We start from the raw sequence: 27,500 nt of genomic DNA, 5'->3' as shown, positions 1-27,500 counted from the left end.
TACATGTCATTGATTGGTTAAAATTACCAAAATAAGAGAACTTTAACATGAAATAAATTTGTAAATATAAGTTTTTCTCGAAAATGCTAAGAGTAAAACATGTTTTATATGACACATTCTACCAGTGTCCGAAGTTTGAAAGTGTTACAAAAAACTATTTTTTAAATCTGGAAGTCAAAAGGTAAAGATCCAAAGGAGTAACAACACAAAAGCAAACAACAAAAAAACAATGAACTTTGAAGCTTGGTAAGAATCCAGAAAGAATGGAAACAAGAAAGCAGACAACTTACGATGAAGGTGATGGTTCTGTCTTCTGTATTCTCTTCAGATATTTTGGTGCCATGGAGCTAAAAGACTTTTCCAACTCATCAACATCAACTCCAGAGATAATCTCATCGACTGATGGTAACTGGTGGCTGATTCTGTGGAGAGTAGTTAAGGAATTCCACAGAATATTGGGAAAGGAAGAACAAGCAAACCTTAAAACCAATAGGGATGAAGATGTATTGTAAATCTTTTGATGACCAAGCCATCTGAGATTCCCCTTGGTTCGCAAAAAAAAAAGAAAAGGATTAAGCGCCTTCACGTGCCAGTGGCACGTAAAAAGCACCCACTGCACTCACGGAGTGGTTGGCGTTAGGAAGGGCATCCAGATCAGACTGGGCCTGGTGCAGCCTTCTGGCTTCCCAGACCCCAGTTGAACCGTCCAACCCATGCTAGCATGGAAAGCGGATGCTAAATGATGATGATGATGATGATGATGATGACTCAGTCATATAGACTCATAGAGCTGGTTTCCCATCTCTGTGGCGTATATACTCCCCCTGGATGGGACACCAGCCTGTCGCAGGATTACTCATTTTTGCCGGCTGAATGAGCAGGAGTAATGTGAAGTAAAATATTTTGCTCAAGAACACAATTCATCACCCAGTACAGGAATCAAAACCACAATCTTATGTTCATGAATGCAACACACTAATGTCTAAGCCACGTGCCTTCACCCTTGGCTCTAGGATACAAATTTCTTGTTTTAACATTTTAGCATTCAAATTACTCTTGTCAAATGTGGTACATGGTTCAGTGGTTAGAGCATCAGGCTCACAATCATGAGGTAGTGAGTTCAATTCCTGGACTGGACTGTGTGTAGTGTTCTTGAACAAGAGTTTTATTGAGGCAGATTTTCTATGGATGGATGGCTGGATGCTCTTCCTGTCACCACTCCTTACCTGTTCCCAAGCAAGGTAATATCTCCCCATGGCCAGACATGTTTTTTGCTTTGGATAACATCAGTGGCATGGAGAAGAGAGGCTGGTATACATGGGTGACTGCTGGTCATCCATAAACAACCTCGCTTGGATTTGTTCTTCAGAGGGGAACTTCTTAGCTGCAATCCCGTGGTCATTCACGACCGAAGGGGGTCTTTGCCCTTTACCCTTTTTATCTCATGGTTTCATGATTTCAAAGATGCGATTGCTTATCTTTAGCACGACATTGTAGCATAAGCGTGAGAGGCCAGAGCTTGCTGATTAGACCATAAAACAGGTAGAATATCTGGGCCAAATATAGCTAGGCCAGTTTAAGAGGAAAATGCAAAGCGGGGGAGTGGAATCAAGAAACAATTCTCATTTCTGAAGGAAAAGGATACTGTTCAGCTTTCTTTGAGTCAAAGAGTGAATAAGCAGAGAACAACTGTGCCAAAATGTGGGAATCCTTTGGGTTTTTCTTAGATATTTCTTCAAGAAGAGAGGCTGCTTGCTGTGGGTCGCCATGTTTCATTTGGAACTTGGCATTGGCCTTCATCAGCACCATTAGTTCAGGACTGTTTGGCTGCAACACAAGAAGGAGATATGTCATTGTAATTTAGCTTCCAGAGTTATTATTGTTGCTGCTATTGCAGACAAATACCATATTTTCCAACAGACAAGTCAATGTAGAATGTAGGGTAAATTTTCAATTTTTTTCTAAATCCTGCTGCATTTCACATGGAATTTTTGGTTCTCCAAAGTCGTCTTGGTGTGTAAGTCAACTTACCATTATTTTGGCTGCTAATTTTTTGTTTGTAAAATTCAACTTATATACCAGAAAATACAGTCTGTATCTACTTGTCTGTCTAACTCTTTATCTATCTACCATATTTTCTGGTATACAAGTCAACATAGTATTTAGTATAAGCATGTAGAGCAGTGCTTTTCAAACATTTTGTTGGAGCAGAACCCCAAGGAAACATTCCACTGGCTCGAGGAACCCCTGTGCAATAATTTAATAGTCTCATGCACACATATCTGCACAGAAGAATTAAAAATTATTGCTGATTTTAGCAGTTTTGTAACTTCTTGTGGAACCCCTGCACTGTACTGGTGGAACCCTAAGGTTCCACGGAACCCTGGTTGAAAACCACTGATGTAGAGTATACATTCAAACATCATTACTATCTTTCTACATCCTGCAGTATTTCAGATAGAAGTCTTGGTAGACCTACTATTAGGTCTAAGTTGACCTACTATTTTTCACTGTAGTGGCTGTGTGGTAAGTAGCTTGCTTACCAACCACATGGTTCAGGGTTCAGTCCCACTGCATGGCACCTTGGGCAAGTGTCTTCTACTATAGCCTCGGGCTGACCAAAGCTATGTGAGTGGATCTGGTAGACGGAAACTGAAAGAAGCCATCGTATATACGTGTATGTGTGTTTATGCGTTTGTACTCCCAACATCGCTTGACTACCGATGGTGGTGTGTTTACGTCCCTGTCACTTAGCGGTTCGGCAAAAGAGACCGATAGAATAAGTACTAGGCTTACAAAGAATAAGTCCTGGGGTTGATTTGCTTGACTAAAGGCGGTGCTCCAGCATGGCCAAAGTCAAATGACTGAAACAAGTAAAAGAGTGAATAATTCAACTTGTATACCAGAAAATATAGCAAGCATCTATTTCTCTGTCTGATTCTCTCTATCTATCTATCTACTTACCTACTACATTTTCTGGTATACAAGCCGACGCAGCATTTCACATGGAATTCTTGGTCATCTAAATTTGTCTTGGTGTATAAGTAGACCTACCATTTTCCACTGTAAATTTTTGTCTGAATAATTCAACTTGTGTACCAGAAAATACACCATATATCTATTTCTATGTCTATCTGGGTGTTTTTTATGTGCCACCACTGGCACAGATGCTGCATAAATGCACCCATGCCAGTGGCACATAGAAACCACCCAGCACACTCTTAAGCGGTTGTCATTAGGAAGGGCATTCAACCCTAGAAACCTTACTTCAACAGACAGCTGGGGTCTGGACAGCTCCCTGCTAGCCAGCTCTATGTCAAATCATCCAACCCATGCCAGCATGGAAAGTGGATATTAAATGATGATGATGTCTAACTCTCTCTCCCTTTCTCTACCTACTGCATTTTCTGGTATACAAGTTGATGTAGTACTTAGTGCAAACATGTAGCGGAAACATTCAAACACCATTACTATCTTTCTAAATCCCGTGGCATTTCACATGGAATTCTTGGTCGTCTAAAGTCATCTCAGTGTATAAGTAGGCCTACCATCTGAATAATTCGACTTGTATGCCGAAAAATATGGTAAATTTTTCATCTCTGTATAATACAGGATACAACACAAGACTTATTGCACAGAGTTATTTGGCCAACTAACTGCATGGCATAGGTTAGTTATATCAGAACTGTTCTGGGGCCACACATCAACACCACCACACACACACACACATATATATATATATATATATATATACATGTAAAATACATGAACCCTTTATCCAAACTATGAGCGTTACCAGCATCGCCTTACTGGCACCTGTGCTGTTGGCATGTATAAAAAAATTCGAGCAAGTTCGCTGCCAGAACAGCCGGACTGGCCCCGTGCTGGTGGCACGTAAAAGCACCCACTACACTCTCGGAGTGGTTGGCATTTAGGAAGGGCATCCAGCTGTAGAAACTCTGCCAGATCAAGACTGGAGCTTGGTGCAGCCATCTGGTTCACCAGCCCACAGTCAAACCGTCCGACCCATGCTAGCATGGAAAGCGGACGTTAAACGACGACGATGATGATGATGATACACACCTCAGTCTACACATCCCAATCTATTGCTGATCATTCATTGTGATTGTGGTCAGCTTGGGTCAGCAGCTGTCTGTCTGTTCATCATCTGTCTACCATCTCGTCTTTGCTGTCCCTCAATGTCCTCTCTGCAGCATCTCAAAAATTTTCTGTCAAGTAGTCGAGGTGTGCTAAATTTATATTGATGGTTTGGCTCAGAGAGAAGTATGCCAAAAGATGAAATTGTCGCTGGAGCCTTTTCCATGCAAATTCGTGAATGGTCAAATTTTGTTGATCGTGAGTAATAGTCTAGCAAACCACGAGATCAGGCAACTGCTAAATATTCCTGCTACAAGTACGTGAATCCTTTATCCAAACTATACTCACCAAATATACCTCAATGTCATGCACACACACAATGTTTTTGTTTGTTCCTTCTCGAGGCATGTCTGGCTCATAAGGGCCGGTTTTCCGGTTTCTTGGCGTATAGGTTCCCCACCTGGATGGGACGCCAGTCCGTCGCAGGTGAGCTGCAAGATGCAGGAGGAAAGAGTGAGAGAAAGTTGTGGCGAAAGAGTCAGCAGAAGTTTCGCCATTACCTCCTGCCGGAGCCGCATGGAGCTCAGGTGTTTCGCTCATAAACACACACCTCGTCCGGTCTGAGATTCGAACCCGCAATCCCTCAACCGCGAGTCCGCTGCTTTAACCACTAGGCCATGTGCCTCCACAACACACACACACACACAATGTAAAGTACATCAACCCTTGGTCTAAAGTTATATCCACCAAACACACTCCAATCCACACACACACACACAAAATCATCAAAGTGGTCATTTCTTACCATGTTCTGTTTGTGCCAACTGACAGCATCATTGAGGGTCTTCGATGCTGATTGCACATCTTCCTGACTCACATACAACGACACCAATACACCGACCTGGAGAGGAGAAAATAAGTTATTGGATAAAGAACTCTAAATACATATATGATGCAGTCCTAAATACATAAATGCAAAAAGAAAGACGTGATGGTCAAGGATGGAACACTCTTGATCCTAGGTCTGCTAGACTAGGACAGACCTGGAACCAAACAACAAGAAAACAACAGCAATAGCCATAATGATGTCAGTAGATGCTGCAAAGATAAAAGATAAGGAGAAAGCTACTCACCACAGCTGGTTTGTTGCGTAACGTTTCTATAGACTTGAGTACATCGCATGCCTGGAACACACTTCCCTGGCTTAGGTAGAGCTGAGATAATATCAGCTTAATCCTCTCATCATCGGAATCTTTAGCAATGTAATTCTGTAACGCAGACAATGGATTAAAGATAGGATTAACAAAGACAATGGATTGTAAGTAGGATTAACAAAACCAGTGGATTATAGGAAGGGTAAATAAAGAATTGATGGAGGAGCTGCAGGAATGGCCAATGGACAGAGCAGAGGTTTCTCAAGCAGACCAAGAACCCAGTGTCTGTGACTGAAGACAAATGATAGAAAGATAGGGTAAGGGAAGGGGAAGAAAATTGGTAGGGTAACAGAGAAAGCAAAGTAGAAAAGGGGTAACTCATAAAATACAATACAGCTAAGGAAGAAGAAGAAGCAGGTGAGGCAATTGTGAACAGAATTCATAAGATGCAGGTGAGAGCAACAATTTGAATTTTATGCCATATTTATTCTTTAAAAGCGAAAAAAATTGAGTGAAACTTTTACAAAGAGTAGTAAAAAAACGTGAAGAAAATGAAGATGATTTGTACCTTGAGAACTTCGATGGCTTTTGGAACATGCTTGTCCCGAACGTGTTGTGCCACTTCGATGAGAACAGCAGAGCTGGCATCGGAGAACTTGTCCTGAAGTTCTTTGACGACATTGCGTACTTGGTCGCTCTGAGAATAAAAACAAATACAGACAACTTAGAAGAACAAAAATCAATCCTTTATTTAACAAGAATAGACACAATCATGGTGGTATAGGTGCAAGAAAACTATCACAAATGATTATATAAATGGCACATTGCAAATCTAAGATATTTAAATCTTACCCCTTATGTGAATCTCCTTTATAGGGTATTCTGATACTTTGTGCTGCAGGAAATATCTCCATCAGTTTGCTTCTAATAGTATCTTCGGAGTCATATGGCTTTTGGAACATGCTTGTCCCGAACGTGTTGTGCCACTTCGGGTTAAGAAGCTTCCTCCCCAACCATGTAGTCTCAAGCAACATTCTGATCACATGTCCAAAGTTATTTCTTTATTGCCCACACGGGGCTGAACATAGAGGGGACAAACAAGGACAGACAAAGGGATTAAGTCGATTACATCGACCCCACTGTGCAACTGCTACTTAATTTATCGACCCCCGAAAGGATGAAAGGCAAAGTCAACCTCGGCGGAATTTGAACTCACAACGTAACAGCAGACAAAATACCGCTAAGCATTTTGTTCAGCGTGCTAATGTTTCTGCCAGCTCGCCACCCTATCACATGTCCAAAGTGCCGGATTTGTGACCTCTCAGTGCAGAGAAGTTACGACTCAACTAGGAGTGACTCCCTGATGTCTGAGGCATGTACACTGTCGAGTAACTTTACTCCAGAGATCCTTCAAAGAAACCCCCATTTCGGCCTCTTTGGGATTGCATTCTTTTGGTCATTACCCACTGTATACTTTTTGAGATGATTAGGTATTATTATACAGCGATTTCAGATTGAGCTGCCAGGTAGAGGCTTGTAGGCCCTGAGCTCTTTGAATAAGTGTGTAATAAGACAGATCAAAACCTGATCACAATAACTAATAGCTTTTAACTGGGAGATATTTTATACAGTCACCGAGAAATAGGAGGGAACCAACTATATTACTGTTCAAGCATTCACTGTTCGATACTTGCCAGAGTCAGACAGAATTTGTTGTTGTTGTTGTAGTTGCAGCAGCAGCAAAGGAACAGGAGTGGTGGTGGTGGTGGTAGTATTATTGTTTATTGTAGTAGAAGTAGGAGAGTGGGGGTTGTAGTGGTAATGGAAGTGGTAGTGGTGTGGTGTCAGTAGTAGTAGTTGGAGGGGAAGAAAGGAGTAACAGAAGGGGAGGAAGGAAAGAAGGAAGAAGAGGTGAAAGTGGAGGAAGAGAGGGAGGAAGGAGTGGAAGAGAGGGAGGAGGTTGTGGAAGAGAGGGAGGAGGGAGTGGAAAAGGAAGAGGAAGAGAGGTGGTGGTGGTGGTGGTATTGTAGCATGAGTAGTAATAAAACAAATAATCCTTTCTACTATAGGCACAAGGCCTGAAATTGTTTGTTTTTTTTGTTGGGGGGACAACGGTTAAATCGATTATATTGACCCCAGTACTCAACTGGTACTTAATTTATCAACCCCGAAAAGACAAAAGGTAAAGTCGACCGTACCAGAGTTTGAACTCAGAACATAGCGATGAGCAAAGTACTGCTAAGCATTTCATCCAGCACGCTAACGATTCTGCCAGCTCGCCGCCTTACTAATAAAACTAATAACGACAAAGGTACTGAATCCTGCTTACTTGATTGGTGTACATATAAAGCAATCCTTGGTTCATTTTGATTTTCCGTTGCTGCATAGACATCAGCTTCTGGTGCACACTCCCTGAGGTGGCAGCTTTGATTTTCTTCTTGGAATCAAAAACATTCTGTTCCTAAACAAATATAAAGAGACATTCACTTGGACATAGTTGACTATCTGGAATGGTAAAGATGGTGGTGATGAAATCGGTCATAGAAGTGACATAGAGAATACAAGCAGTATCGCACGGCGTTGCTCGGGTTTGTAAGGGAAATAACTATATAAGCATTTTTAGAGAGTTACTTCCCTTATATAAACCGAGCAAAAAATCATTAAAAATGTGGAAAAATGATGGTAATTTTTTTTTTTAAATCGTAGACTCATGCTAATACCCAGAAAGGCTCGATATGAATCACAACTATAAGATACCCGCTTTTGGTTAAACTGCACCGCAAAATGTGGGAGTAGTTAGGAATCTAAATCAGAGTAGACAGACACACACACAACTTTAGTTTTATATATAAAGATAAACAGCTCAACTGATGATTCCATTTAGTTTTATGTATAGTCAATCGTGCAGAAACGAAATTCTGAAATCTATAGAACACATACATACATATAGAAACACACAAGCATGCACACAACACACAATACACATATATACTCTCAAGCCAAGTAAAACCATAGTCGTGGTCAATGCCAGTGTTGCGTAACTGGCACCTGGGTCAGTGGCATGTAAAAAGCACCTTTTCTAACTTTGGGCCTCACAGAGGCTGTGACAAGTGACCAAGACCTTTGGCAACATACTGTGCTTAAAAGGACCTGTGAAGCCAAGTAAGATTGTTGTTGTGGCCAATGCTGGTGTTTCGTAACTGGTATCTGTACCAGTGGCATGTAAATAGCACCCGGTACAATCTTGGAGTGGTTAGCACTAGGAAGGGCATCCAGCAGTAGAAACCATGCCAAATTATATTGGAACCTGGTGCAGCTCCCCAGGTTACTAGTTTTCAGTGAAACCATCCAACCCATGCCAGCATGGAAAAACGGACATAAAATGATGATGATGAAACACGCATACATAGATGATGGTTGCAACTCGATTTCAAGCAATGTCATCATTTGATTGTTCTCAAAGACATGAGCAGCAGGGGATGTGGTTCTTCAGTTCTGCTAAGGCCCTTCACTCTTTTGAACAGATGTGACAACAATGGATGCTTCTTACAGCACAGTATCACCATCTATGCTCACACATGACTGAATTCCATTATGAGATATTTTTTTCCTTGAGTGTTTTGCCTTTCTTAGCTATTATGCAACACATAATAGTAATGTAAGAAACCAAATGATACCAGTGTCTGAAGCTTTTTAAAGTGAGGAAAAAACCTTGCACAGGGCCAATCCCACTCTCTAAACAACATAAGCATAAGCCCACAAAGAACTAGTCTGGGTCATTGGATACTAACAAAGTCACGGGTGTTACATCAGAATCTCCTACTAGAGAATGTCTAAATGAACACCAGGGGTCTCCACTCCCAGCTGTTAGATGGCTGGGTGACTTCTCATGATTCATCCAACCTTTGACACATTTTGCTAGGTGTCCACTGAAAACCACCCAACATACCAAGCTGGTTTGGTATGGTTGCTTGTTCAGTCATTGATCACCTGACTGCGTGACAGGTCGTACTGGGTTACAAGTTACCTGTAGCACTAAAAGTGACCTCACATACACACACACATAGCAATATATAAATGCATAGAAAGTCGGCATTCTGACAAGCAAGAATAAGTTGTTATAGTTACCTTATTCAAAGTGACGATGTTGTTGGATGCAACAGCAGTGACACCTATATCAGAAGGTCTGCAAAAATATAAAAATTAAATTAAAAAACAGAGTTCAGACAAACGGAGGCATGAAAAGGTTCGATTCATCAAAATGAAAATCAAATGGAAATTGTAGCTGTGATATCCGTACTAGTGGCATGTAAAAGCACCCACTACACTCGTGGAGTGGTTGGCGTTAGGAAGAGCATCCAGCTGTAGAAACACTACCAGATCAGACTGGAGCCTGGTGCAGCCTCCTGGCTTCTCAGACCCTGGACGAACCGTCCAACCCATGCTAGCATGGAAAACGGACGTTAAACGATGATGATGATGATGATAAAATACGCTTACATTTACAGCATTTCCTACTAAGATGTAAATCAGCTGTGAGATGAAATCCTAAAAAATCTTTGATCAGACCAAATATTGTCTCCCACCCAAGTGTTCCCTGGTTCTAATCCTACCATGACCATCTCGACTGAAACACAACTACCTTGTTTTGTTTTTCCACTTAACATCTGCATATTTACAGAGTGAACCTCTACGTGGTCTTTCAACTTGTTGAAAATAGCAGCCAAGCCTCTCTTGAACTGCACTAAACTATCTTTAAAAATAAACAACACAGAGAATATTAAAATCTAAGGATCACTATCCTCAAAAGTAAGAGAAGAGGGGCCATGGCTGACGTGTCCGACCACAGGTTTGCTCAATCAGCTCCCATTTGTAGCAAAAGAATAAATCCACGACTTACGTCCCTTGCGATAAATTCCTCTATGTAGGCTGTACCTTCATCTTTCTCAATAAATTATATAACTGTAATAAAGGTTCGTTCAATTACCTATAACTCTCCTCTAAAATTTAACATCATGCACACCTAAGAATTCATGAAGATGATGATGATGGTTATGATTATTAGCGGTATTTCGTCTGTTCTGAGTTCAAATTCTACCACGGTCGACTTTGCCTTTCATCCTTTCAGGGTCAATAAAATAAGTGCCAGTCAAACACTGGGGTTGATGTAATTGGCTTACTACCTGCCCGAAAGTGCTGGCCTTGTACCAAAATTTGAAATCATTAGTGTTGTTGTTGTTATTGTTATTATTATTAGTATTATTATTATTATATCGGACAGAGGGCTGGCAGAATCATTAGCACACTGAGCAAAATGCTTAACAGTGTTTCATCTGTCTTTACGTATTATGAGTTCAAATTCTGGTGAGGTCAACTCACCAGGGTTGATGAAATAGGTACCAGCTGAGCACTGAGGTCGATGCAATCCACTATCCCTCTTTCCCCAAAATTTCTATGATTATTATTATTATTACTATAATAATAATAGTAGTAGTAGTAGTAGTAGTAGTAGTATAGGGCAGTGAGCTGGCAGCATTGTTAGCACGCCAGGCAAAATGCTTAGTGGTATTTTGACTATGTTTACACTCTGAGTTCAAATTCCACTGAGGTCAACTTTGCCTTTCATCCTTTCGGGGTCGATTAAATATGTACCAGTTATGTACTGGTGTCAATGTAATTGACTTAATCCTTTCCCCCAAATTTCAGGCCTTGTGCCTACAGTAAAAAGGATTATTATTATCGTTATTATTATCATTATTATTATTATTATTATTATTATTATTATTATTAAGGTGGTGAACTGGCAGAATTGTTAGCATGCCAGGCAAAATGCTTAGCAGTATTTCACACTTCACCATTTTTCAAGGATTTTCATTTCTATCCTCACAAACTGGTCCTAGATTTCTACTGTGCTTGCAAAACCAAATCTCTTACAAAAATCTCTGAATTATTACAGCAACCTTATCGTGTCTCGAAATTTTGCATAAATTCTGAACCAGCTGAGGACATTCCATTACAATGTGAGCTAGTTTCATTTCAAACATCACACATTCTACATCCGTGTGAGCAGTCTGACTGATCCCTGATTCTTTCACTCTGTTTTGTCCTTAGTTCTTGTTCCTGTGATGCCAAAATCATACTTTCATTCCCTTTCTTCAATATTTCCTTTCTTTAACCAAAACCACTGGTCCTTGACATCTTGTAAATGCGATGCCTTCACCCACTCCCCACAGCTTACCAACTAGTTCTTGTTTGAATTTTACAAAACCATGGAAGGAGAAAAAGATAAAGTGAATCTTGAGAGGATTTGAAAATCACAACAGAAAGGAACCAAACTAAATACCACCCAGTTATTTTCTACTGTCCACAACAAACCCACAAGAAACATTGTACAGAAAAACCTGTGAAATCTTCAAAATCTAAATCATTTCGATGACTGGCATCCGTGCTAGCGAGGTGCAGAGAGCACCATACGAGTGTGATCGTTGACAGAACAGCTATTCGAGTATGATCGTTACCAGCGTCGCCTTACTGGCACTTATGCCTGTGCTAGTAGGGTGCCAAGAACACCATCCGAGCATGATTGTTGCCAGAGCATCCAACTGGCTTCCGTACCCGTGGCACGTAAAAGGGCACCAGTCGAGCGTGATCATTACCAACATCGCTTCACTGGCACGTGTAAAAAGATTCGAGCAAGGTCGTTGCCAGTGCTGCCTGACTGGCCCCCGTGCTGGTGGCACGTAAAAAGCACCCACTACATTCTCGGAGTGGTTGGCGTAAGGAAGGGCATCCAGCTGTAGAAACTCTGCCAGATCAAGAATGGAGCCTACTGCAGCCATCTGGTTGCCAGCCCTCAGTCAAAATCGTCCAACCCATGCTAGCATGGAAAATGGACGTTAAACGATGATGATGATGAGAACAGGGCAGGGGTTTTTTGTTAAAGCCATAACAACATTGGAAGATTAATTTGAAAGATAAGTAGAAAAAAAAAGAGGAAAATACAAACACATACTTAGTTTTGAGGACCTGGTTGTATATTTGGAGGGCTTCTTCAGGTCGTCCCTGCTTCTGTAAAACGTACGCTAACTGGGTTCTGGAAGGATAAAATAGAAAAGAAAGAAAATTAGTTATAATTTAAGAAAGAACATTTTAAACATTGCAGGTTATATTATTATCATTATCATCCTTCATCATCATCATCCCTTCCATTATCTAGTGCCCACTTTTCCATCATCAAAATCTTTCTCACCATTTGACATCCACTATTCCATGCTTGCAGGGGTCAGATGGAATTGACCCCTGCAAATTTTTCCAATGGCCAGATGTCCTTCCTTGTCTCCAAACCCTCACATCTTTCCAAGCAAAGTAACATTTTCCCATGGTCAGACACGTTTTCCATGCTAGGCTTCAAACGAACAACACTGCTTGTATGACAGTGATGCCTGTTTACAGCTATCACATGAAGTCAAGACAAGGGGATACATGCAGACAAACATTCATACATAGATACACACATACTTATACACACACACACACATATATATGTATACAACAGGCTTTGTCCAGTTTCCATCTACTGAATCCACTCAAAGAGTTTCATTGGCTCAAGGCAATAGTAGATGAAACTTGCCTAAGATGCTGCATAGGGGAACTGAACCCAAATCTACATGATTGGAAAGCAAGTTTTTAACACCACACCATGCCTGCATCTGAGAACCATCCGAACGTGGCTGTTGCCAGCGCCGTCCCGACTGGCCTCATGCTGGTGGCACCTAAAAAGCACCATCCAATCGTGGCCGTTTGCCAGCCTCGCCTGGCCCCCATGCCGGTGGCACCTAAAAAGCACCATCCAATCGTGGCCGTCTGCCAGCCTCGCCTGGCCCCCATGCCGGTGGCACGTAAAAAGCACCATCCGATCATAGCCGTTGCCAGCCTCGTCTGGCACCTAGAAGCCCCTGTGCTGGTGGCACGTAAAAGCACCCACTATACTCACGGAGTGGTTGGCATTAGGAAGAGTATCCAGCCGTAGAAACATTGCCAGATCAGACTGGGCCTGGTGCAGCCTTCTGGATTCCCAGACCCCAGTTGAACCATCCAACCCATGCTAGCATGGAAAGCGGACACTAAACGATGATGATGATGATGATGAGGCACAAACACAAGGATAGATACAAAGAAAATAAGTGCCCTGTATGTATGTGTTCATATGTATATACACTTATATATACACATTAGCTTGCATGCATGAACATGTGTATATACATGTCTGTACATATGTATGTATATATGTACGTATGTATGTACATGCAGTTAAAGAACAGGAGGTGAAACACTGATTTCTTTTCCTTCACCAGTACTACGACAAAAAATTTCATGTCCCCTGTTAGTGGAAGTGTTACCCCTAATAGGGGTAACTCTGGGAACCAGGGTTCAGGCAATACTTATTTATTCACATTATTAACCATCGAATTAAACATGCATTATCTTATAGCTCTGAGATTTTGATAGTGTGATTGTTATATTTTAGAATGACATTGTGGGATAGGTGTGAGAGGCCCTGATTTGATCCATTTAAACATGAAACAGCTAAAAATATTTGGATCAGACATGGCCAGTTTAACCAGTTAGCATTTAATCCAGCTATATACAGCCCACATATTCTGTGCTTTATGTTAAAATTGACCAGATCCAACCTCTCATACCAACTCAACAATGTCATTCTAAAAATGCACAAATACACTACCAAAATCTTGAAGTTACAAGATACTCTTTTACTTGTTTCAGTCATCTGACTGTGGCCATGCTGGAGCACTGCCTTTAGTCAAGCAAATCGACCCCAGACTTATTCTTTGTAAGCCTAGTACTTATTTTATCGGTGTCTTTTGCCAAACCACTAAGCTACAGGGACGTAAACACACCAGCATTGGTTGTCAAGCGATGTTGGGGGGACAAACACAGGCACACAAACATACACACACACACATATATATATATATATATGAGCATTTTTAAGCCAGCCCGTCAAGTTCAACCTTCACATATTCGCCGTGTCAGGCCGAAAAACGAAATGTTCCCAAGATAAGAAAATCTTTCTAATCTAATTCATCCCGTAATCTGTACCAGTAATATTCTCATGCAAATTTGTCTGATCTCTAGTGGTTAAGCTGTTTATTATTATTATTATTAGTATTAGTATTATCCCTTTGACCCCCAGTCGACAATTTGTTTATTAGTATTATTATTATTATTATTTTCAGTTTCGCCTCGTATTGCATATTCTGTATAATTTATTAGTTATTGTTGACCATCGGTTTCCGGCTTCGTGTCTCGCTAAATACAGAATAGATATTTATATTTAAGTTTCTCCATACAGGGGTTTTTCAATGGCGGCCGATTTTCGCGGGGTTCCACTATTCCCTTCTCTCTCTCTCTCCCTCTTTTACGTTGTCTGCCCTCCCCCCCTTCCATTGCTAAGAGCATTTTTAAGCCAGCCCGTCAAGTTCAACCTTCGCATATTCCCGGTGCACCCGCCCTTGCCCACCCCCACCACCAATACCGGATATCTCTATATTTTGCTTCATCTATACCGGATGTCGCTTCTCCCACCACCATTATAGGTGTCTACTCTTCGAACCCCCCTCTTCAATACGCTATTTCACCATGCATTACCCCTCTCATGATATCCTACGTTCTACTTGTCTAGAACCTGTCATCGTTTCTCCGAACACCCCTCCCCACTGGTGCTCCCCTATATTTCTGCACCCTCCCCCCACATAAAAAGCACCATCCGAACGTGGCCGATGCCAGCACCGCCCCAACTGGCTTCTGTGCAGGTGGCACATAAAAAGCACCAACTGACCGTGGCCGATGCCAGACCCCTCTGGCACCTGTGCAGGTGGCACGTAAAAAGCACCCACTACACTCGCGGAGTGGTTGGCGTTAGGAAGGGCATCCAGCTGTAGAAACACTGCCAGACCAGACTGGAGCCTGGGGCAGCCCCTGGCTCCCCAGACCCCAGTCGAAACCGTCCAACCCGTGCTAGCGCGGAAAACAGACGTTAAACGATGATGATGATATATATACACATATATATATACATATATACGACAGGCTTCTTTCAGTTTCCGTCTACTAAATCCACTCACAAGGCTTTGGTCGGCCTGAGGCTATAGTAGAAGACATTTACCCAAGGTGCCACGCAGTGGGACTAAACCCGGAATATATGATTAATTCAAAACAATGTAAATAAATAAGCAATACATTTGACAAAGAAATTTGAATGCTAAATGGTTAAACACTAAAGGCTTAAAACAGACGAGAGAGATGAAAGATAAAATTTCATACTACCCCTGGCTAGGACACCAGCCTATCAGGGAGTGTGTTTTCCTGGGAAGAGTCAACTCACCTTAGCACAGCAACTTCTTCATTGATGTCTTCTTCAGTAGATTCAGGATCATCTTCAAAACTTCTCCGACAAACAACTAAGAAAGAAAGAAAGGTGAAAATAAGGAAAATAGATCATCATCATCATCATCATCACTTAGATGTCCACTTTTCCATGCTTGCACAGGTTGGGTTGGATGAAGTTTACTAAGGCAAATTTTCTATGGCCAGACACCTTCCCTGTCACTAACCCTCACCTGTTTCCAAGCAAGGAATTAATTCCCCCATGGCCAGGAGCATTGGAAATGAATGACACAGCTTGTATAACAGTGACACTCATTTACAATTATCATGTGATCCCAAGACAAAGAGACACGAAAATACATTCACTCACCCACATGCACATAGATACATGAATATATATATATATATATGCTCCGAAGGATGTGTAATGTCAGTGTGCATACTCGACAGAGTGTAAGTACCCTGAGAGAAAAGTTGGACCTAAGAAGCATCAGATGTGATGTGCAAGAGAGACGACTGCACTGGTATGGCCACATGGCGAGAATAGATGTGGATAGCTGTGTGAAAAAGTGCCACACCATAGCAGTTGAGGGAACCTGTGGAAGAGGTAGACCTAGGAAGACCTGGGATGAAGTGGTGAAGCACAACCTTCGAACATTAGGCCTCACCAAGGAAACGACTAGTGACTGAGACCTTTGGAAATATGCTATGCTTGAGAAGACCCAGCAAGCCAAGTGGGACCATAAAATCGTGGCCTATGCCAGGGGTGTAACCAGCCCACTTATGCATACCTTTCCTTCATTGGACACTAAGCTCTGCTTGCAAAGACCTGTTGAGGCAAGTGAAATCAAATTCGATGACTGTTATCTGTGCTAGTGGAGCGCTAAGAGCACCATCCAAGCGTGATGGTTGCCAGAGCAGCTGACTGGCTTCCGTGCCAGTGGCACGTAAAAACTACTATTCAAGAGTTTCAGATGTCAGGGCCCTGAATGGGATGCCAGTCCATTTGTAGGGTTAAAAGAAGCAACATGAAATGAAAGGCTTTTTTTCAAAAATACGACAGCCCAAGTCCAGGATTTGAAACTGATCTTGTGATTATGAATGCAACACCTTAACCACTAGGCCATGTGTCTTCATTACATACATGCATGTCTTTTAACTTTTATCTTCCTTGCTTCAATCATTGGACCGTGGCCATGCTGGGGCACTACCTTGAGTTTTAGTCGAACAAAGCAACCCTAGTGCTTACGATTTCTTTAAAGTCTTGTACTTGCCCTATCAATCTTTTTTGTCAAAACTGCTAAATCACATGGATGTAAACAAACCAACATCAGTTGTCAAATGGTGGAATGGAGTGAGCGGTGACAAAAAAAAAAGAACAAAGCAGAAGAAAGAAGACGAAGAAAAGCAGAAAAAAAATAAAAAGAATGAAAAGAAAAACAAGACAAAAGGACAAAACAAAAAACAGGATTTGAAAATCAAAAGGTAAAGACAAGGAAAGAAAAAACAGAAAAGAAAAATAAATAAAACTACAAAAAAGAAAAGAAAATGTATGAAAATGAAATACCTTCAGCCTTCTCTAATTTCTCTTCTGCATCTTTGAATTTATTTTGACCAATCATGAGACAGGCTTTGTTGTAACAAAGTTCATAGGAAAGATCTTTCAAGCCTGGGTCCTCCTGCCAATTGGAGAGCAACAGGTATCTCAGTATTAATGAGGATGATGGTGATGGTGGTGGTGGTTGTGGTGATGATGGTTGTGTTGATGATGATGATGATGATAATGATGGCAGTGGTTGTGATGATGGTTATGATGATGATGATGGTGATGATGGCAGTGGTTGTGATGATGGTTATGATGATGGTGATAATGATGGCAGTGGTTGTGATGATGATGGTGACGATGATGGTAGTGATATTATGATGATGATAATGATGGTGGTGTTTGTGACAATGATCAGGATGTTGGTGGTGATGATAATGATGGCAATGATTGTGGTTGTGATGATGACAATGGCAATGATGATGATGGTAGTGATGATGATGGCAATGGTTGTGATGATGGCGATGGTATTGATAATGACAGTGGTGGTCGTTACAGTGATTGTGATAATGTAAATGATAGCGGTGATGGAGATGAGATTAATAACATAAATGATGGCAGGGATCGTGATGATGATGGTGGTGATGATGATAGCAGTGGCTGCAGTAGATGGACTACCTGACCAACAGAACACAACCCTTCCACAAGAAACCAAAGAGCACAGAACCCACTTTGATAAGACAGAAGCAAGGACAAGGCACAATGGTCAAGCAGTAAACAATGACAGAATCGATGTAGATGTCTGCCACCTCATCTAGACTTTATAGAGAGAGCTTCCACATTTCTGGATAAGAATGGCCAATCAGCTCATAACATTTTCTGCCCTGAAAACCAGGACTTAATCAAACTCTGAGCAGTTTAACTGGTTCATTAGGGATCTTTTCGGTTTCAACGACACTTTTTCTAGCGGTGTCATATGAAACTGTCATCCATAATTATGACCTAGTATCGATCTATTGCATTTCAATCTGGGTTAGGGTTAGGGGTGGGGACGAAGGGTATCTTTTTTTCTTCACAAATGTAAATAAACCCAATCTGTTTCTTAAACGAGGGACATATTCATACGGCACAGAATGTTGTTTACCTCAATGGACATCATTGATTGGTTGAAATTGCAGAAATTGAAGAAAAAAAACAACAAATATCTTACAAACTATAGAATTTTCTCAATAAAGCCAAGAGAAAAAGATGTTTTATAAACACATTCTACCAGTATACGAAGTTTAAAAGTGTTTAGTTATGTGGAAATAATTTTTAAAAACTGCCGTTCAAACCGAAAAAATCCTTCATTAGTCTAATGCAGTGGTTCTCAAATTAGGGCCAAATTTTGAGGCTGTATACAAAATTTTTGTGGTCAAAATGTTAAAATTTACATGCAATGAATTGGTTATAAGTCTAGAAAATACAAAATATTTTAACTATTTTGCTTTTATAAAATTCCTAATAATTCTTTTATTTTTTTATTTTGTTTTACTTGTTTCAGTCATTTGACTGCAGCCATGCTGGAGCACAGCCTCGTAGGGTTTTAGTCAAACAAATCAACCCCAGGACAGTATTTTTTTTAAGCCTAGTATTTATTCTATCAGTCACTTATGCAGAACCACAAAGTTACAGGGATGTAAACACACCAACACTGGTTGTCAAGCGGTGATGGGGGAGGGGGAAAACAAACACAAACACTGAGTCCACTCTGCAGAGTAGTTGTTAGGAAGGGCATCCAGCTATAAAAACCCTGCCAGAGCAGACATGATAGCCTTCTACCTGGCCGGCCTCTGTCAACCATCCTACCCATGCATGCATGGAAGACAGACATTAACCGATGATATTATATATATATATATATATATAGACAACAGGCTTCTTTCAGTTTCCTTCTACCAAATCCACTCACAAGGCTTTGGTTGGTCCGAGGCTATAGTAAAATACACTTGCCTAAGATGCCACGCAGTGGGACTGAACCCAGAACCATGTGGTAGGGAAGTAAGCTTCTTACCACACAGCCATGCCTGCACTTATAATATTTAATTCAAAAATATAATATGAATTTATTAAACATCAAATTGCAAGAAGAGTCCATCTGAGCAAAATAGTAATCAAAGAGATTCATAGGTAAAAAATGGTTGAGAACCACTAGTTTAGTATCACAAAAATACCATCCAACACCATAAGCAAAGAACAAGTCTTCCACACTGTTTCCATCTAGCAAGTCTACTCACAGGGTTTTGGTTGGCCTGAGGTTATAATAGAAGACACTTGCCCAAAATCTCTCTATATATAAACAGCATAATGTCTGCATGTGTGTCTTTTATACAAATCCACAATTTTTCAGTTACAGGGCTTGCACTTTTTATGGTCATTCATAACTGTCCAAGGGTGATCGTGCACATCTTTACATTACCCCAGTCACCCTGCAAAGCCATTAAAAAAATCAATAGAAGTGACTTTTTTGTGAATTTTTTATCCAAAACCCAATCAAAATGCCTGAAACTTGATACACTAATTGAATGCCAGCTAGCTGTATGTGATTGGTCGGAGATTTGGACAGTACTCGCATGTATGTGCGCATGCACGCAGCTGTATATGCATGCACTAGCACTATGACCCGACGATGCCGGGTCATAGTGCTAGTTAGAAACTAAATAAATAAACAAATGAGCCTGATTGTGCCAGCAGAGTAAATTGCAGACAAAAAAAAGGAATTGCAAAGAAGATGAACAAAAATGTTGTGCTTCAATTACCACTTGTTTTTTATTCCACATCTGAAGAGAGCTGAGCACTGCAGCTAAATTAGTCTGTCTTTCTTCGTCAAATTCATCCTGAAACAATAAAGAAAACAGCATAAAAAAGTGAAATTTCTAGGCCTGGATATGTGGGTGAAACCAGAAGTCCACAACCAGGTTTGGACTACAGACCAGAGGATCACTCACATGACAAAACACAATAAAATGTACATAATTTAGCAGAAGCAAAAGAGTGACTCAAGGACTTTGATAAGTGCTAACCCTTGAGTTACTCTGTTGCTTCTACTAAATATAAATATATATATTAAAGTATATTTATTAATTAATTGTTCTATTATATTTTTAACCTGATGAGCGACTATATTTATATGGAAGTGATTTTCTACTACTATAATCATTTCTTAAATATAGCAGCGAAACACGTGTTGTTTTTCTACCTATTATATATTTTATATTATTTTTGTAATTTACTTAATCTTTACTTTTTAATTGTTATTTTAATTTTAACTTTTCTATTATATGTAATTTTCTAGATGGTGTAATTTAATTATCCCTTTTGAATTGATAAAAGGTGGGTTTTTCTAATATTTTATATATATATATATATTATATTGTGTGGAATTTGATTTAGTATTTCTAAACTGAATTCTTTTTCCTTGTAAGTTTGGATTTTATTCCCTCAAATAATAATTATATATATATATAATCAAAATAAGCAACAAGGATATCCAAGGTAGAGTAGTACAATTGTTTCATACTACTTCATTTTATTAAACACTGTAAGTATTACATCAGTTTTAAAATGTCAAGCAATCTTCAGCCACATATAGCATTTTCCAATTAAACGGATTAACTTGAGTACCATATTCATCTGAATCTAAATTTTGCTATATATATATATATATATATATATATATATATATATATATATATATATATATATATATATATATATATTTATTTATTTATTATTTTAAGGGCATTACTATACATAAATGCCTCACGCTAGGAGGGACTCTTAAAGTCAAAGTTTTGACTTTAAGAGTCCCTCTTAGCATGAGGCATTTATGTATAGTAATGTCCTTAATATAAATAAAGGGAATAATTAATAAATTTTTCCCTTATGAGGTTTTTCATGCTAACTACTTGATAATTTCTTATAAAGATTTTATCCCATTTTTAAATTGTATGTATGTATATGTATGTATATGTGTGCATGTGTGTGAGTGAGAGAGAGAGATATAGAGACAGAGAGAAAGAGAGGTGTTGGACCCAATATTTTAAGTTGTGCGCAATTGCCAACAAGGGGATTTCCCAATGCCTGGTCAAGTAGGAGGGCACCACAGAGTGCATGAAATCCAGGTGAAGTCGCCCACAGGGACAAAGGTCAGTGGTCCTCTTCAATGACAAATGGACAGTCATCATCATCATCATATATATATATATATATATATATATATATATATAAATTAGAAAAAAACACCTTTTATCAATTCAAAATGAACAATTAAATTATACCATCTAGAAAATTACATATAATAGAAATATTAAAATGAAAATAACAATAATATACCAATGATTAAATAAATTGCAAAATAATAATAAAAATGGATATATTTGGTAGAATAATGAAATATACCAAATAAATACGTTTTTATTATTATTTTGCAATTTACTTAATCATCGGTATATTATTGTTATTTTAATATTAATATTTCTATTATATGTAATTTTCTAGATGGTGTAATCTAATTGTTCATTTTGAATTGATAAAAGGTGATTTTTCTAATATTTATATATATATATATATTATATTTTGTGAAATTTGGTTTAGTATTTCTAAATTGGATTTTTCCCTGTAAGTTAGGAATATTATTCCCTCAAATAATTATTATTATATATATATGTACCTACCTCTGAATTCTTGATCAACTGTTTATAGAGAGTAAGACATTCCTCGTACTGTTCCAGGCGGTAGAGCTAGAATAAAAATAACAGACAGATGGAGATTAAATCAGAGGAAGAAATAGATGTAAAAGAAATAAAACTGAATTCGAATGGTGGCAGCAGCAGGGAATTATTGGATTCTCAAATTTTCCTGGAAACTAAACCTAAGAAACAGCATCCAAGGTTATAAGTCACTCGAATTTCATTTGAAATGGAAAATTCTATCCATATGCACACACACAAATTTTTATGCAAATTTTATACACAAGGCACTGTGTGGTAAGTAGCTTGCTTACCAACCACATGGTCATGGGTTCAGTCCCACTTCGTGACACCTTCGGCAAGTGTCTTCTACTATAGCCTTGGGCCGACCAAAGCCTTGTGAGTGGATTCGGCAGACGGAAACTGGAAGAAGCCCGAAGTATATGTATATATATATGAGTGTGTGTGTGTATGTTTGTGTGTCTGTGTTTTCCCCCCACCCAACATCACCTGACAACCGATGGTGGTGTGTTTATGTCCCTGTAACTTGGTTCGGCAAACAGAGACCGATAGAATAAGTACTAGGCTTACAAAGAATAAGCTCTGGGGTCCAATAAACACATATACAATATATATATATACAAATTGAGATAGGGGTTGTAAATGCAACCCTCCATGGGATAACATATATCCAATATACTGCTAGTGAAGTACCCAACAAAGTTAATACATAAATGTTAATGATTGCGATGCAATCAATTCATTTACTGTATTATATGGGCAACGATAAAATGATTTACCACATACATAGAATGTATGTATATAATTTTAGATAAACAGAATGATGGATGGATGGATGGGACAGATGGATGGGTAGGTAGATAGGTACATCATCAACATCATGAATCATCATCATTCAAAGTTCATGTTCCTTGCTGGCATAGTTTGAATGGCTCAGGCATCATGCCCCGATGTCTGCTTTGGTATGTTTTCTACAGCTGGATGCCCTTCCTAATACCAACATCTTTACAAAACATATTGGGTACTTTTTTTATCATGCCACTGTCACCAGTGAGGTTGTCATGCAGCTTGCAAGACTAAGATTCCCTTCAATTAAGTGGGACTACCATAGAGAGGAACGCAGCTTTATGCTAGGAGATGAAGGGTTAGAGTATGAGAGAAGGGACCAGAGCAGAACAGGTTTCTTGCTGTTGAAGGAGCTACATGGTTGCTCACATTGCAGAAGAGCAGTTGAGACTAACTTGAAAAAGAGGTACAATAGGGGTGATGAAGTGTCTGGGAGGACCCTTAAGGTTCAAGGTGAGTTAGAGTGGGGACAGAAGAACAGGGAGTATAGGTGGACAGGGGTCATTAGGTTGTAAGGCAGAGTGATAGATGGTTTGAGATGGGGGAAAGGATTAAGGGGTGGACATAATGATGAGGTGTTGATAATAAGGGGAGAGTAGGTGACAACTGCGGAAATTGGGTAATGAGTAATTTCATGATTGTTACTGAGGTGGGGATATAGTTGTGTGGAGCGAAGTTTCTTTGCCAACAACAAGGTTTCAGATTCAATTCTGTGTGGTACCTTGAGCAAGTGTCATCTACTATCCACCACAATCCAACCTAAGCCTTGGGAGTGGATTCGGTGGATGGAAACTGAAAGAAGCTCATCTTAAATGTGTATATTTATGTATGTGTGTGCGTGTGTTTTACTGTCTCCTTGCCTTGACTTGGTGTCACAGTTTAGACATCGTAAACTTGTCTGGTCATGGGGGAAATATTACCCTGGTTGGAAACAGGTAAGGGTTGGCAACAGGATGAGCACCCAGCCGTTGAAAAATTTGCCTCAGCAAATTCTCTGACCCATGCATACATGGAAAAGTGGTTGTTAAATGATGATGCTGATTGAATCAGCTGTGAAAGTGAAATGAAGTTTTGAAATATGAAGGATGTTGTTTGTTTCCAGTTTCTATTATTATATGTTCGGCTGGGGTGCACATGCATGTGTCTGTGCCTGTCTGCATAAATTGAGTAAATGTTATATACTTACAACTTGAGCTAGAAGTTCTTGAGTTCGAAGGCATGGGTTGGTAACTTCTCTCAATGTCCTGAGGGCTTCATTCGTCCTGTTTAACCTGTATTCACAGTAGGCCTTCTCAAATTTCAGGTCACTGCAGAAAACAAAGTGGAGAGAAATGGAGCAAAGCAGGAAATATAAAAGAACCATGTACAGCCAACAACACCTGGCTATACACATTGAAGATATATATACAGGGTGACCCGAAAGTAGGTTTACAGCTATTCAACTGTCTCTTTCGCATTCACGTATTAACAGATTAGATCTTAATTATAAAAAAATGTGAAACCATTATTCTATGCTAATTTAGTTAATTGTAAGATAGAAATTTAAATGTAATAAAATGTTTTAAAAGAAATTTAAAGCGCTTTTGTGATAACCGTAAACCTACTTTTGGGCCACCCTGCACCATCTTTTGCCAACCTAGTGATAGGATACCTCGAGAAAATACTATACCGGATGACACTCGAGAAATATGGAAACACCTTCGCCACCTATATCCATAACAACTGGAAAAGATACCTCGATGACTGTTTCATCATCTGGGACAAAGGCATAGAGAAACTTGAGGAATTTAAAATTCTATTAAATGGAATAAATGACAATATACAATTCACGATGGACCACAACGAAAAAGAATTACCATTTTTAGACATCCTCATTAAGAAAACCGGCAACAAAATAGAGACAGATATCTACTATAAACCGACAGACTCTAAACAGTACCTACCCTTTGATTCATGCCACCCACGACACACTAGAATGAATGTCCCTTTTTGTTTAGCTAGAAGGATTTGCACCATAATATCAGACACAAACACCTGACACACACGTCTCCAGGAACTTAGAACCACACTCACAAATAGAAACTATCCACAGCCCCTAATAGACAGTGCAATCCAACGGGTACTTAAATTAAGTATAGAAGACCTGAGACAAACAAAACCAAAAAAGAAAGAACAATTAAAAACCTTTCCCTACATCTCTACACACAACCCACTCAACAATGAGGCCTTCAACACCATACTACAAAGCACAGCCCTACTAAAGGGAGACCCAAAGATGAACCGGATCCTCGAAACACACACCATCATTAAAAGTAAATGGCAACCAAAATCCTTGAAAAGGATTTTAACCCAAGCTACACTGCACTCAACATCAACCACAAAACCAGCAGTTAGAAAATGTGGAAGGCCCAACTGCGGAATCTGTGTAATCTTGAAAGAAGGATCAGAATTTATACTGGAACAAGGCCACCAGTTCACCATTAGAACAAACTTCACCTGCGCATCAGAAAACTTAATTTACGTCATAACATGCGCAGGCTGCAATAGGCAGTATATAGGCCATACAAAAAATAGCTTACGTAACAGGATGGCGGTGCATAAATCACAAATTAGAAACCCTGATTACCGCAAAATACTGGTCAGCGGACACATAGATAGATGTGCTGGAAATGTAAATCCGAAATTTACAACTAACCCGCTCTATAAATTCAGTGACAACGCAACCTTCACACAACGCCAAAACAAAGAACTATATTTTATAAAAAAATTTAGACCAAGTTTAAACACCCTGGGCCAGGAATACTAAAACAAAAGATAAGTCCTCCGAAAGGGAGAAGCGGGGTGCCACCACGGCCGCTGCTTCAAACAGACACTCACTCTGACGGAAATATGCCTTAGTAAAAAAGGAAAAAAATTCTTTCGTGCAAATCTGACCCTGATACATACGATACAGCTAAGGGTCAGACCCGATTCTGATTGGTCAACAAGTTGATGACGTCTAGCTCTGCTAGAATGGACAGGATACAAACAGGGGACAGTCATTAGTCAGAATATTGATGACGTCCTTTTCTGCTTGAATAGTCACCTAACAAGTACAGACAGGGGGCAGATCTAATGTAGCTATAAGTCGTGATTAGGCAGAATCTGGATGACGTCCCGCTCTGCTTGACTAACGAAGCGACTGGTCAAAACAGGAGACAAACAAGAGGCAGATATAATGCAGCGATTGGTCAAAATAATGATGACGTCCCGTTCTACTTGACTAACGAAGCGACTGGTCAAAACAGGAAACAAACAAGAGGGAGTTTATAATGCAGCGATTGGTCAAAATAATGATGACGTCCCGTTCTACTTGATTAAAGCCACCTAACGAAACGATTGGTCAAAACATTGATGACGTCACGCTACGCTAGATTGACCACCTAACAGGCATTATAAAACCGAGCATTTCACAAAAACTCACTAGAACCACCCAGCGAACTTCCACCATGGGTCATCACAATTGCTTAAGGTAAAAATGAATTCCTCGCTCTTTCGGAAACATCAATCTTCTGTATTGACCGCTTTCCACCACTTTGATCTGTTTTTTGTATTGAATACGTATCACCACCGTGGGCCACTGCATCGAACACTTTGAACATATACTTCAAACTATATATCAACTATACATGAACTATATATCAACTATACATGAACTCTAAGATGTCTGACTCCGTTGTGTATTATAAATGAATTTCTTGTGTTTGACGGCATGAGCTGTCTTTTTTTATATATAACTTTTTTTGATAAGGTTCATTTCAGGAACTGAAACATGTTATAATGTATATATAAAAATTAAAAATTGTATAATACAGCAGCATTTTCGAACTTCATTTTTTACAAATATATATATATATGTATGTGTACGTGTATATGTGTATATATATATATATTATGCATGTGTATATATATATATATATATGCATATTATATTATATATATATATATATATATATATATTACATGCATATATATATATATATATATAATATATATATATAATACATGCATATATATATATATATATATATATATATATACATGCATATATATATATATATATATAATATATATATATACATGCATATATATATATAATACATGCATATATATATATACATGCATATATATATATATATATATATATAATACATGCATATATATATATATACATGCATATATATATATATATATATATGTAGGTCCCGGGTTGATTCGGGGTTAACCACAGTAAATAAGGTACTCAATACATAGCAGAGTAAAATTAATTTATTATATAGAAGGAGCTTCTACAGGACTAGAACTGTTTCATTCAAGAGAAATCTTCAGGAAGCTAGTTAACAAGAATTGTATTGGCATTTATACATTTAGGCAGGTTTAAAGGGGTGTTGGTGGGGGACTTTTTGGGGGTAGGCATAGCGCAAAAAATCATACTTGGGGGAGTGGTCAAGGAGTCAGTGTTAAATTAGATAGGAGAATAAATAAAAAATAAAAAATAAAAAATAGAAAATAAAAAAATATAAAAAAATAAAATAAAAATAAAAATAAAAAAATAAATAAAAATATATATATATATATATATATATATATATATATATATATAAAGGGGGGAATAGAGTTTTAGGTAAATAAGGAGATTCTCACTTATACCTCTACACATAC

The 27,500-nt window shown here is 39.1% G+C and overlaps 1 protein-coding gene across 1 annotated transcript in view; it reads right to left on the bottom strand.

Moving 5' to 3' along the window:
- Positions 1-27,500, bottom strand: part of LOC115223088 (signal recognition particle subunit SRP72) — a 38,711-nt gene that overhangs the window by 674 nt on the left and 10,537 nt on the right. Inside the window, exons 3-15 of the mRNA XM_029793501.2 lie at positions 23,986-24,106; positions 21,918-21,983; positions 20,001-20,078; positions 17,227-17,338; positions 15,658-15,733; positions 12,265-12,345; positions 9,381-9,438; positions 7,582-7,713; positions 5,821-5,949; positions 5,232-5,366; positions 4,904-4,999; positions 1,646-1,827; positions 291-422 (exon numbers count right to left, since the gene is read on the bottom strand). Coding sequence (XP_029649361.2) covers positions 291-422; positions 1,646-1,827; positions 4,904-4,999; positions 5,232-5,366; positions 5,821-5,949; positions 7,582-7,713; positions 9,381-9,438; positions 12,265-12,345; positions 15,658-15,733; positions 17,227-17,338; positions 20,001-20,078; positions 21,918-21,983; positions 23,986-24,106 — 1,398 coding nt within the window. The remainder of the gene's footprint in view (positions 1-290; positions 423-1,645; positions 1,828-4,903; positions 5,000-5,231; positions 5,367-5,820; positions 5,950-7,581; positions 7,714-9,380; positions 9,439-12,264; positions 12,346-15,657; positions 15,734-17,226; positions 17,339-20,000; positions 20,079-21,917; positions 21,984-23,985; positions 24,107-27,500) is intronic.

The sequence above is a fragment of the Octopus sinensis genome, linkage group LG22 (assembly GCF_006345805.1).
Source record: "Octopus sinensis linkage group LG22, ASM634580v1, whole genome shotgun sequence".
Classification (NCBI taxonomy): domain Eukaryota; kingdom Metazoa; phylum Mollusca; class Cephalopoda; order Octopoda; family Octopodidae; genus Octopus; species Octopus sinensis.
This window is presented reverse-complemented; position numbering and strand designations above follow the sequence as displayed.